Genomic DNA, 12686 nt, shown 5'->3' with positions numbered 1-12686 from the left:
CAGACCATACTTTCAAATGCCAGCAGGTTTGATCAATACACTCATGGAGTACGGTACCCCGAAGACAATGTCTGTAGCATCGTCTGATGGGCAGACATGATGGCATGCTACCCACTGAGCAAATGTTGCATGTCTGCAGAGCCACAAAGTATTGATTCAAGAGGAAAATGTCAGCAACAGCTGAAGTGAACATGGAACCTCTACAAAGTGCATTTCTTAAAGGTTGGAAATAAATACATCTCTTATAGGCATGGGGGAAACCAGAAATTTAAGCCTCAGGGAGAGGTCATTGCAAGATAAAGGGGGGGGGCTGTTAGTTACATTTACACCTTAATCTGGTATTTCAAATTTAAGTTGATACCTTACTTCTATCAGCAGAACAGAACATGGCTCATAACACCATTTCAATTTACATGACTTGACATATTTAACAGAGAATGAACTACAGTTCACTCTTGGTCAAATCAAGTTAGGTATACGCATTCACGCACTGGTTTTATTTCTTTGTCATGTGGGTTATAAATAGGGTGTGCATGTGTTACAGGATGGCTTAGAATACAAAACAACCTACATACCCGGATCAGGAAACCAAGCCCAGTAGATATGGAAACCACAGCAAACAAACAAGACCTGCCCATGTAGACTCCTGCTCAAAAAAGTTTACAAAAGTTCTAGATAGTCCTGTATACCATTTATGAAAATTAGCAAAAATGTCTTAACACAGTGAATTTATTTTGCAACAAACCTCACATACTTTGTAAATTGCATGTAATTTTTCAAACTGGTTGCAAAATACTGTACACAATAACAAATATTCACAAGAAATTTCACAAAGTGTCAAACTGAATGAATTTCTTGAAGGAACTTGGCAATGACTCTTTGAAGGAAAGCAAAATATCCAGGGAGTTCTTAGAATGGAAAGTGGGGATTTTAATTGCGGAAACCAGCCAGAAGTTGATCAACTTATGCAGGAACTAACTCCAGGCAGGACACCATGCATTTAAGACCTACATGTGCCAATTTGTGAGGATCAGATGAAAGGAAAGACTCAGGAAGCAAGTTTACCAAGGAGCAGCTTGGCAGGGGACCATCAAGGCTGGCAGGGAACAAGCAAGGCTGGCCTGGGGAATGGGAAATATCCTTGCTAGTTTTAGATAATTTGAAGAAGGGTCCATTCTTGACAAACGTACGGTTAGAGGGTGCATATACCGGCATTTGATTTAAACTCCCTTTGATATTTGATGTTGATCAACAGACTTCTAGCCGAGGTTATCAGATTGATCAACATGTTGCTGAACAAGTGTTGACTGTTGTGGTGTGAAACATGACATTTGCACCATCCAAGAGATGTAGCTGGTAAATCAAGGAGTTGTTATGCATTTTAGCAGGGTTAAAAATACCATTTTTCACATTTAATACAATTGTAAACAAATCTTTTGTTATATTGTGGTTACAGTACCAAACAATGCACATGATTCTGATTATTAGGAAACTGTTGTGCATTGTCAATACTCTTGTCATGTCCTATGAAAATTTGCCGAATTCACAAATCAGATAATGTAATTTTGTCAACTTCTTGGAAACCTCAACCCACCACAAAACATAATTCAGATAGAAAGTACATCTGCATGCTTTTTATGGACCCACCCAAGAAATTCAGTTTTAATTTGGTTACAAAGAACAATAGTGTACATACCGGTATATGTCACAAGGTGCACATACACATGTACATGTACTTTGTACACCTACAATATGCAGACAGAACAATATTATGGCAATCTGTGACCAACGACTTGTGCCATTATAGCCTCCCCAGGGCAGACAAATATACCAATATTCCTCTGAGGAAGGACTAAGAGTTCTCCTGCAGAGCAGAGTATTACAGTAACAACTTCATGCTGAGAATGTTGTTCTCAATTTCCAGGGATATTCCATGAATCCTTGGAGTCTGAAACAATTTCACTTTCTGAAATGAAATTATCATGTTGCATACATGTCTACGCAAAAAAGGGGGGCTTTGGTGTGAAGAATTGTCCAAACCAGACAAGTGTATGGATGATGTGACATTTGTGGGGTCCAATGTACTTTCTTTGAAGCATTTTGGGAAGCCTGTGAATATGAATAGAAATGATTACCTTTCCCTGGTGGGGATCAGTCTCAGAGCTTTCTGTTCAGAACTGATTGGCCAATGATCATATCCGTGGATGTCCTTGACTTCAGCTCCATTTTCATACACGACCACTCAATCATGAAGCTACATGTACTAGACTGAGACTTCACTGAAACATAAACCATAACTTTGGTCTCTTTTTGCTTAAAAGACCGATTAGTTACACAAATTCAGCGTGATTTATTTTCCCTACTACTTGTGTACAATGCTGCTCTTTGCTATTTATTCAACCAAGAATGAACTGAAGCATTTTTCTCGTGCATTGAGTGCAAAAGGCACTGCTTCCGTAAATGACAAGGATGTCTTTAATTACATTACCAAATGTTTATTAATAATGACAAAAATAATCCCGACTAACGGATGTTTTGGCAAGTGGAGGAGACATTCATTGAGTAATGTCCCTTGTCTGAATTAAGCTCATATATGGGGATTAATCCACATGAAAGCCCCCAGTGAATAGAAAACTAGGATACGTTTCATGTCATATTTTGACCAGACTTGGGGACATACATGTATAATGTAGGCCCCCCACAGGTTGCTGGACTAGTAACATTAATTTCCTTGACACTGAATAAAGTCTTGTCTCAAGACCTCATTTTCTTGGAAACAAGTTTTTTGTCAATATTTCGGAAAATAAAAAAATCATTTGTAGATAACAGGAAGGCACTAATCAGGTCACACAATCTCTCTTCCATTTTTATGGATGTTCCTCCCCTAGTTCTGTTTCACACCCCTTGAAGGGGAAGTGGCTGGGCAAGGAATAGAGTCAACTGATGGTCTGTGATGAGTGAACAAGGTTATGATGGTCTGAGTATTCATGTCCAAGTGCAAGTAAAGCCTACATCGTACATCCTGCAATTCCCATCAATCACTGCCATGACTTCATAAATTTCTCACCTAAGTCCTCAGGTGATCTAAGGCTATTCCTTCCCCTAGGACCACACTGGCCATCAATCTGAGTGGTTGCCAGGTGGCCAGCTCATGCTTGCCTAAGACAAGGTGTAGAAACTATGGCAGATAAGGACTCTCCTTGCCAAACCCTCTCAGGACACATAACCTTTAACCCTAACCCCCAAGAGCTTTTGGTCACTGAAACTGGGTCTTAAAATGACAGCATGCATTAATGGCAAGACCTTGACTTAGGTTATTATTCGTACAAGGTTCCCCTCTCCCATTAGTGAATATATCCCCTGGAAGGTGAGACCATTTCCGGACTGGGGTACACTCCCCTCATGATATGAAAGGAGTGAGTCAGTAACCCTCAGTCATAGGGTAGCCTCTTCTCAACTGACAATGACATAACAGAAGGTTCTTGACAGGTGCATCCCCAAAATAGAGTCATCCTTATTTCATTGACTGTGTTCAAATCTGTGACTCTTTTTTTTCCTTTTTAATCCTCCCACTCTTGCTTTGTTTCCGACTGGAAAGGATCAACCACTTCCCAGTCACGTTGCCCTGTGAATTTATTCTTCCATTACAGAATCACCCTCTCAAATTGTCTCCTAGATCATCCCTAATGTTTTAGGCAAGATTTAATATTATCCAAAGAGTCTGTACTTCCATAATTAACGGTACACATAATTTTTCATTTCCTGATTTTGAGCTGTACATTAAGACACTCTTGTACATATATGTTGTATATTTCCCTTCTCCTACAAAGTAACAAACCCTGATGTTCATCACTGAGTGCTTCCTTCTCAGATTCCCCTTGATAGAAATTTAAATCCCCTCCAAACATGTCAGTCTAAAAACTACTGTGCACCCCAAAGTTCCTCCCCAAACCGATTTTGATACATTTTTGCCCCAGCAACCCATGAAAACATTTAAACGCTTAATGTTTTTGAAATGGGTGTCAGAGGAAATTTATCATGTACAACTATACAGCTGAACTGACAGATGAACATTACTTGATTTCATAAACAAACAAGGCGTTTTAAAACATTTTTCACACACAAATTTTTCACACTGAGATCAGAAATAAGATCTGGTACATTTTAGGAATGATCCAGGAGTTAGAAAACAACAACACAGGAAAAACTTGAAAGGGATGCACTTTTAGTCAAAATCAGTTTTCATGCTTGTCAACTTTTACAAATACATATAGATCATTGCTTCATACTTTTTTCAGAACTGAACGTTCAATTTTTAAGTTTTATTGCAAGTGTCTGGTTTTATCAGGGCCCGGTACATGTGCACATGTCTAAGACTAGTCTTGTGGAAGGAGCTGTCTGTGAGCTAAAATGCCAGACTGAATTCCTACTCTAACAAACAGCATTCCCTCAGCCTTATTAATGCTGGGATCATGCTGGGAATATTGGACAAGTTGTAGGTCACTTCTCTCAGTCAACCTTCATGCATTTTTTGGGGGGGGGATTTGAAGGCACAGTGTACCTAGCAGACTGTGCTGTACATATGCGTAGATACTGCAGAATACATGTACATGTATGTGACCTTATGGGCAGGCGTGCATGTATGGTATATGCACAGATCCACCTGGTAGCCTAGTTTAATTTGTTTTCTTATTTTACACTGTTGTTAATGGGTTTATAAATCTAAATCAAGTTTAAATTGCAAAATTCACATAGAAAAAGATACATATATAATGATAAAGACTTTTCAATTTATCCATATATAGAAATTTAGTGTGATTATCAGTGTCATGTTTTCATATTGTTAAAATCTTACTTTTCAGTTTTGTTTATTTTTTTCCCTAAAACAAACTTTATTGAAATATATTTTTACATGTGCATGCTTATAACATCATTATATGTAGTACTGCAACTGACAGAATTATTTCATTAATCACATTAATGAAGAGAAAAAGGAACAGTGAATTGAATACTCAGGAGATTTCCGTTTAACGAGACAATGCCAGACCAAAAATATTCTTTCACATCAAACCGATATTCAAGTAACTTTTTAAAAATTATTGACTCCAACATTTCATCTATCTCACTTCATTCAGCTCTGAAGCTGTAAAAAAGATACGACTGCCAATCTGTGAGATGTTGCAAATAACATGGTTAGTATTATAATCCCGGCCACCAAAGGGCTGAATTGGACTCAGTGCATTTTCTCAGGGTTTCTATGGGCTGATTATCAGGCTCAAGAATTGATGACCTCTGGGTGACAATTCTCCTCTATCCATCTACTTTTCAGCTCAAGGGGTTCAGATTCAGATAAGGCCAGGCCACTTGGGGTTCTATTTGACACTCTCTTGCAAAGATGTTCAAGGGTGTCTCCATACCTTAATAGGGGATTACTGATCCCATGCTGGAATCCCCATGAAAATGATAGCTCAGGAGGCCTATATGGAATATGTATTGTTACAATAAGCTGCAACAATATCGTTTCCGTTTTAGCGAAGTGTGAGAAACTATAACTATAAGCTCAGATGAGGACAATGCACTGTAGATTTTTGTAAAAAAACTTTCTGGAGACATTTAAGACATTTTGCCAGTTAAAAATAAATCAAGGATTATATCTGGCCTGATAGACTGTGGTCACTCAAATAAAAAATCCTGTATACAGGGGGCTTCAAAAAAGTATACATTTAGAAAATTGTCTGCCAACAATTTTTTTAATTACTTTCCAGAATCTTTTATCATGTATCGACAGTTCAGTTATTTCCTGCCAACTCTCTCCTTACAGCTTGCATGCTACCTGCATTATTACACATAGTGTAGCAGAACTGTATGTACCTTCTAAACATGATGTCCAGGGATCGTGTTTGCTTCTCCTTTGTTCTAGACAAGAGGAATCTTCAGCCCAAGCAGTGAAGGCAAATATGACTTTACAGTTTAAACATCACCCAACTGATTGAAAGCTGGAAGAGTGTAGGTTTCAGAAGTGGATAAAGATAGAATTATCCCTGTGTAAGTGTGTTTGAGTTGGTCAATTTGAAGGAGACGTTCTAGAATGAATAGTCATGTACACATACCAGATGATATACTTTAATGAAAATTAAGTGTACAAGATGAATGAACACGTTTTTAGGTTTTGTCCTTCATTTTTTGGAGTGTTTTATGCTCAGTGCTTTCAAAGATGCTATAATGAGAAATGTTTCACGCGCATACCCACACATGCATAGGTTGGACTTGGTTTCTACAACCTCTGGCACGGAGCTAAATCCAGTGTGTATTAATGAAATGATAGAATTATTTAACAACCAAGTGCTGGTTCTCTTGAAAAGAACAGCATCCACTAAGCTAAACCTTACACAGGCAATTTTTTTTTCAAACTGCTTACGCCACAGTGTCATTCCAGGAAATCACAAAATAAAGAACAAAATGGTTCTATGGGCTTCTGAACAGCCAAGGCTATCCTTTATCCTTCCTAAAATCACCCATCTATTATCTGGCTGCTACTTCTGACAAACCTCCCCCTAGGAAATGTAAAGCTTAATTTCTTTACCAAAGAAAAAAAACACACAGTCTTACCTGTAACTCCACAGTCCCCATCTTCTTGAAATCGATACTTGGTGTCAGACTCTCTTTTGTAAATGATGTGTGGATGTCCTTCAAAGGAATTTCTTGATAAATCATGAATGGGTTCAAGAAAATAATCTGCTTCAGCCGTTGATATAAGTCCATGCTGGGGAATTGAAAGCACAAAAATAGCTTTTGAGTTAAAACAAGATATAAAATAAGATAAAATCATCAGTGACAATATTCTGCATAGGTCATAGTTTCCATAATATGGCATGCTTTGATTTCTCAAGCACTTCACTAGGGGTATTTGGCACATGCAAGTGAGATTCTGGTGAATTCTGCACCAGTCTCTGTCCATCAGTCTTAAATTTTGATTTTTTTACCCAAGTGTCAAGAATAAAATTTTACTTGAAACAAGTCTCCAATTTTATCATTTTGGAGTTGTGTCAAAAACCCGAACGAAAATGTGCTAAAGAAACGTGGACAGAAATATGAGAACATTTTCCTCAAAAGTAAATTACAGTCTGTGCATGTCGGCCCTACTTTCAAAGTAGTCGGTCCTAGATTCAAAGATATGAAGTCGTTTTAGCGTGCCAAGCTCATGACGTTAGTATGGTTAACGAACACTCGACCCAATCTGTGCCAAAATTTCCGGACACCCTTGACTTTGGAACTCATTCAGTGCAACGCAACAGAAATATCATATCAGGTCCCTTGCAACGTGTTCAAGATACCAAATACTACGCCTAAAGCTAAAAAATGTGTTTTGGGGGCCAAATAAAATGGGCCAAAATAAAATATAAATTATCAACATACATGTACGGTCAGTCATTTTCTCCTTCGTTCATACAGCCTCGAACCATTTCATTAATAAGCCTCAGGTATTTCTATAACCTAACTTAATTCATTAGAACAAAAAATAACAAGCACCATTGCATTTAGTAATATTTACGTAAGTTCTATTTGGAGGGACGGAACCATGTGAATTTCATTATTTTAGAGAACACTAATAACCTACACGTGATTACAGTAACATCCGGGATATCTGCACGTGACGTCGCGCGAAAAGCAATCAAAATTGAAGTGCAATGCTCCACGTGGCTAGCGTGCATTCACTTTCTGTACAACCAATGATTCGGCGCGCGGCCAGCCTTCAACTGTGTTCAACAAACTTGTTAATTTGTTTGAAGTGGCATCACCACGGTTTATTGAAAAATGGCAGCATTGACTTTAAAATACTTAACGTCAAAAGATGGTCATACTGTCATATAACCTGTAGGAAGGTCTACTTTTCGTATAAATTAATAAAGCCTGGTTGCTATGTTGTTTGTAAAGCAGACAGTCCGCAAGACGTCAAAACGCAAATAGTCGCAGAAGAAACGCTGTGCGACGTCATTCCGCCAAAATATTAAACAAAATGGCGTCCAAAATTCGGAAAAATTTCGCAAAAATGTTGCCTCTTGAAGCCAAACTCAAATTTGATGTAATTTGTTAATGGTCAGCTATTTTGTTGACGATTGGGACTGCATGTGCTAGTGAAAAGGAGAAAATGAATGATGTAAAATGAGTGGTACTAAGCAAGACGAACATCATTGTACGCCCGTAAGCCTACTGCCAGCGCGTGTTTGCATAGGCCTACTCAGCGACTCAACGCAGACAGTCGGCAAAGTTGAACCGGGCTCAACTTTGCTTATCGTTCGCGGGCTGGTCTGCGTTGTCGGTGACAACTCCGTTTGGCATGTTTCCATTTGTCTGCGTTGTAGTTTGCGTCTAGATTGCGTTGCTCTCTGCGTTTCTTACGTCGACATGGAAACCAGGCTTAAGACACAAGTCAGGCAATCGATCCACCTGGTTTTGTTTGTATCATACGTTCCTACAAATCACACACCATACATCCCTTCCCAAAGATGTCAGACCACTGTCTTGTCAGGAAGAACCTAGGTCTAAGTTTTTAGGCCTGGGATTAGAGTAAAATTATTTTTCTTGGCAGAAATTGAATTCTCTAGGAACAAAGAGGAAAAGAATACGAAAAAGCATTATCGTCGTGACGTCGCGACCTCAGACATTCCACCTTTAGGACATAGCGGCATCATCGGAATGACTGCAACAAGGTCAGAACCATCACACCATATTATCTCCGTTCTCCCGGTTCTGAGTTGCCTATATCGTGGGACATTCTCGTCTAAGATTCCACCATGGCTACAGAAGCCTTGACGATTTCAAGACAGTGAATGATTGGAGAAACCGTCTCACGCACGAGAGCTTCCGAACATTAAAGGATTGCGTGCTTATGGTTTAAAGTGAATGAAGCCAAGTCGGCAGACCAGGAATGTGAATTGAACTTTTCAGGCAGACATGATGGTTGAATTAACAACTTCAGATGGATTGGAAAACGCTTTGTCATAGCTCAGATAACATAAAGCTTACCCTAAGTGATTGGGACGAGTTCCAGTCGGCCCAAAGGGGAAAATCAAGCGTTTTTTAAAATTCTAAATCCAATGCCCTTTTAACAAGCCTTGGCAATTAATTCCAGGTTCTGAATATCGTCCCAGTATAGCGGTTGTGGCACACCATCTAAAGTAATGTGCCTTCTTGGCCTTCCACACTCACAACATAATCGAAATGCAGCTTGAAAGATCTAAATAGACCAAGTGTACATCTGTTTTACTTTTTATATACGACAGAAAGCATGTCCCTGAAACCTAATCCTGAACTTCATTGCATCCTACAAATCTCTCACCGTAGGAGTGATGTTGCAACGATCCAAATTCCTGTTTATTCCTAATCAACTCATTGTACCAAGGTCCAGTCACCATGGACGTTTTGCCCTCTCCCAATGAGTAGAAATCTTCAAAAATCCAACCTACGCATAGTCAAACCATGAGCAGGGACTTAAAAAAGAGTGCCTCACCCGGAGCTCGGAAAAGACGCGCGAGCGTACAATAGGTACACGTATTCACTTTGAGCTGGTGGTCCAGGCGCGACGATTGACAGATATTTCCCTTTTTGCAGTTTCAAGGCTCTGGCCATGCCTAAGTGGGGTGCATGGGCTAAATTCATTCAGAAAAGACTTCAGGCTACCTTTACATTCGCTTCGGGCAATACCTTAGTGCGTCAAGTTCTAAATTTAAATTCAATGCGGTTAGGAGTCCTCTGTTCTAGGCTAGCTAGAACCAAAAGCCCCTTGTCTTTTCAATGACTTGGTGATGGTGGGCTGCGATTGATAAAATTCGAAGTCACGAACATTTCCTCAGGGTCGCTCGGAAGTAGTTAATCTTGACACGAGAAAGGCAGAATTCATTCCACTTTAGAGGAATTAAGTAAAGGACACCAGTTAGCTTGCAGATAGTTTGAGGTCAGTGTTGCAATAACTCAAAGGGAGTGCACACGTGCATCAAATCTCAGAGGTTTTCTCCTGGACAGATTTCACTTTCGACCTTTTTTCAGTTAAGAATTTTCCTTGAACAAAATGAACGCAAGGCAATAGGCCTAAAGGTCGAAATTACAAGTGGTGTCAACCTTGGATGAGAGGCATGCTATATACATGTACATGTATGTCACTTTTCACATGAAGTAGATCGTATTTTTCCACCTCGTCTACATGTTGGCCGTTTTAGAGAAATCTATTATTCTGCCTAATCATATTGAATGGTTTGTCCCATAGCAGCGAAGTATAAAACGTATGTAAATTGGAGCGTGGTTCCATGCATACAAATACAACCCAACCCATTCACTTGTCTGCAATAAGTCTATTTTAGGCACACCAACTGACGGATATGCGTCATCTATTGACAGTAGAAACAAACTGATAAATTGATCTATATCACGACTACTTCAAACTAATCGATATCAATACAAACAACAGAAAAATCAATATTGAGAAATGACGTACTTCCCGTGGAGACAGTTACCTGAAGCATTTCAATAATTGCTTCTGTCATTCCGTCAATTAAAAAAACCTGAAAATGTACTTGTCGCCAACAACTTTGATAATATTTTAAAAGTGAAAGACGGCTTGCAGCATGGATTTGCAAGGGAATGTCCCATATGTTGTACCTGAAAGATTTGTCATAATTTAGTTCGCTGTTAATAACCATTATAAATTATTTCGTCCGCTGGGAGGGGCAATAAATTTACTGAAGCATGTTTGACTTTAATTTTGTTACTATGACAGCGTGTTTATAGACTTGAAGTACTGAAGACTTTGAATTCACGGAAATGTTCTCATGAAAATCAAGGCAAGGCGGCCTACACGATGGAGCATTCCTGATAACAGAACACCACGTGGGTTTGAACATTGATGACATAAATCTTTAATACAGTGTGTGCCTCGCATTTGGAAAAGCTCAACTATTTGTTTTGACATGCCTGTACTTTGAGTTATCATTCAACGACATTTACGCAAGCCCGGTGCTCTAACTCTAAATTCCGCCACTGTGTTTGACAACTGATAACCGTTATAATGCAAGTAAATGTACACGAGTGGGATATGTCCGTTGTTCATTGCTATAAAGGTCGCGACAGATAAGACTTAAATCCTACACTCTCACATTTTATTTGATTCATATTTCCTTTGAAGTTGTTTACTTACAGGAATGTATTCCCGGTGTCAACAATGACTCTCAAGTGCAATTTCGAGCAGCAAAGTACGAGGAGTTCTGAGGTAAAAACACGTGTTCACTGAATAGCCTGTACCATCACAAAATAGCACCTGATACTGTGTTTCAGTAAAGTCAAAATCTTACTCATTTGGGACTTTCAACACATCAGGTATACTTTCCCTATGGTAAAGCACCTACCCCCATTGTACAGGGTAAGTGAAGCAGTAAACGGTACACGATTTTGGGTAAGAGTTGGGACAAGGGATCCAAGTTTACTAGCAGAGTAATGTAACCTCCTTGCACACGCACTTGTCTTCTTACATGTATACGGTCTATGAGGTCTCTGAGTCTATTAAGTGACCCTTCCTCTACTACTCTCTATCCTATACAGAGTAATCCTGAACTAGGACACTCACCAAACCCTTACAGTTGCTGATAGCCACACTAGAGATGTCATGACCAGCGACATGTCCGTGATAATGACAATCATCTACCGTCCGATGCGTCGAACCGACTCCATGCTCGTCTAGGTATTCCACAACAAAGTTCCTGGTCACCAGGTTGGTATTCAGAGTCAAGTTCAGGTGGAACTCGCTCCCATACGCGGAGAGTTTGTAGTGAAGCTGCCGGATATCCGAGGCGTTCTGTGGGCCCGATGGGACGTCTCTTCGAGTCCTTTTCCGGCTGTTAATTATGTCGTAGGACACGTGGTTGCCGTTTTCATCCACTAATGCTGGTATCACTATTTGGTGTTGGCTTCTTAATCTCGAAAAGCGTGCATCTTCTGAGGAAGGGAAATTACGTTTAAAAGGAAGAAAATGTCAGAGTAAAAAATTCGAAAAACTAAACATATGAAAGAATATTGGTGCAGACAACGATCCTGCGTGTTCCTTGAGGCACTTGACTGATGCTTCTCTTCAAAATCTGAAATACACCCAATTTATTATCCCTCTTTGTACTTCGTTAGAGTTCTTATCACAGTGCCAGCTACGAAGCAATGCTAAGACCCGTACAAAGGCAGTGACTGAAGCCATTCTATTTTGACACTTTTTATCTATAGACCTCTGTAACTAGTCTGTCTGATATATCTCCGATACGCAATAGACTTATCTGTGTTTATATTTATGTGATCATTCATTCACGGTATCATTATTTCCTCGACCTTGGAGTATTGATATACTCAGTCCAAATAACAGCAGACATGTTGATATTTTGCTCTGTTTTTCTATCAAATAAAAAAAATGACTTTTTGGGGCATTATAATAACGCAGTCCTTTGCACTATGATGACTCGGGAAAATAGGGGCTTTCTATCTAATTTTAGCAAGATGGTTATGAGTCTTCAATATGGAAGTGCTTGTTTTCAGAATCACGTTAAACATTGTCATAACATCGATTCTCATGGAACAGCTGTTGTGCCAGTCCTAATAGCAGAAACACAGGTTTGGGTTGCATGCAACAGGGCAGGGGGCTAGTGGATTGTGAG

The 12686-nt window shown here is 39.4% G+C and overlaps 1 protein-coding gene across 7 annotated transcripts in view; it reads right to left on the bottom strand.

The window, feature by feature from the left end:
• LOC110977693 (A disintegrin and metalloproteinase with thrombospondin motifs 6-like) overlaps positions 1 to 12686 on the bottom strand; it is a 79728-nt gene that overhangs the window by 46692 nt on the left and 20350 nt on the right. For 6 of the 7 annotated variants that reach the window (XM_022232024.2, XM_022232030.2, XM_022232025.2 and 3 more), the window contains 2 exons: positions 11618 to 11985; positions 6610 to 6763 (listed from right to left, as the gene is read on the bottom strand). In XM_022232024.2, the coding sequence (XP_022087716.2) occupies positions 6610 to 6763; positions 11618 to 11985 (522 nt within the window). Of the gene's footprint in view, positions 1 to 6609; positions 6764 to 7416; positions 7487 to 11617; positions 11986 to 12686 lie in introns of those variants that run through there. The other variant, XM_087143813.1, reaches the window with a different exon arrangement.

The sequence above is a fragment of the Acanthaster planci genome, linkage group LG12 (assembly GCF_054643075.1).
Source record: "Acanthaster planci isolate LZ-2023a linkage group LG12, COTS_SCS, whole genome shotgun sequence".
Lineage (NCBI taxonomy): Eukaryota > Metazoa > Echinodermata > Asteroidea > Valvatida > Acanthasteridae > Acanthaster > Acanthaster planci.
This window is presented reverse-complemented; position numbering and strand designations above follow the sequence as displayed.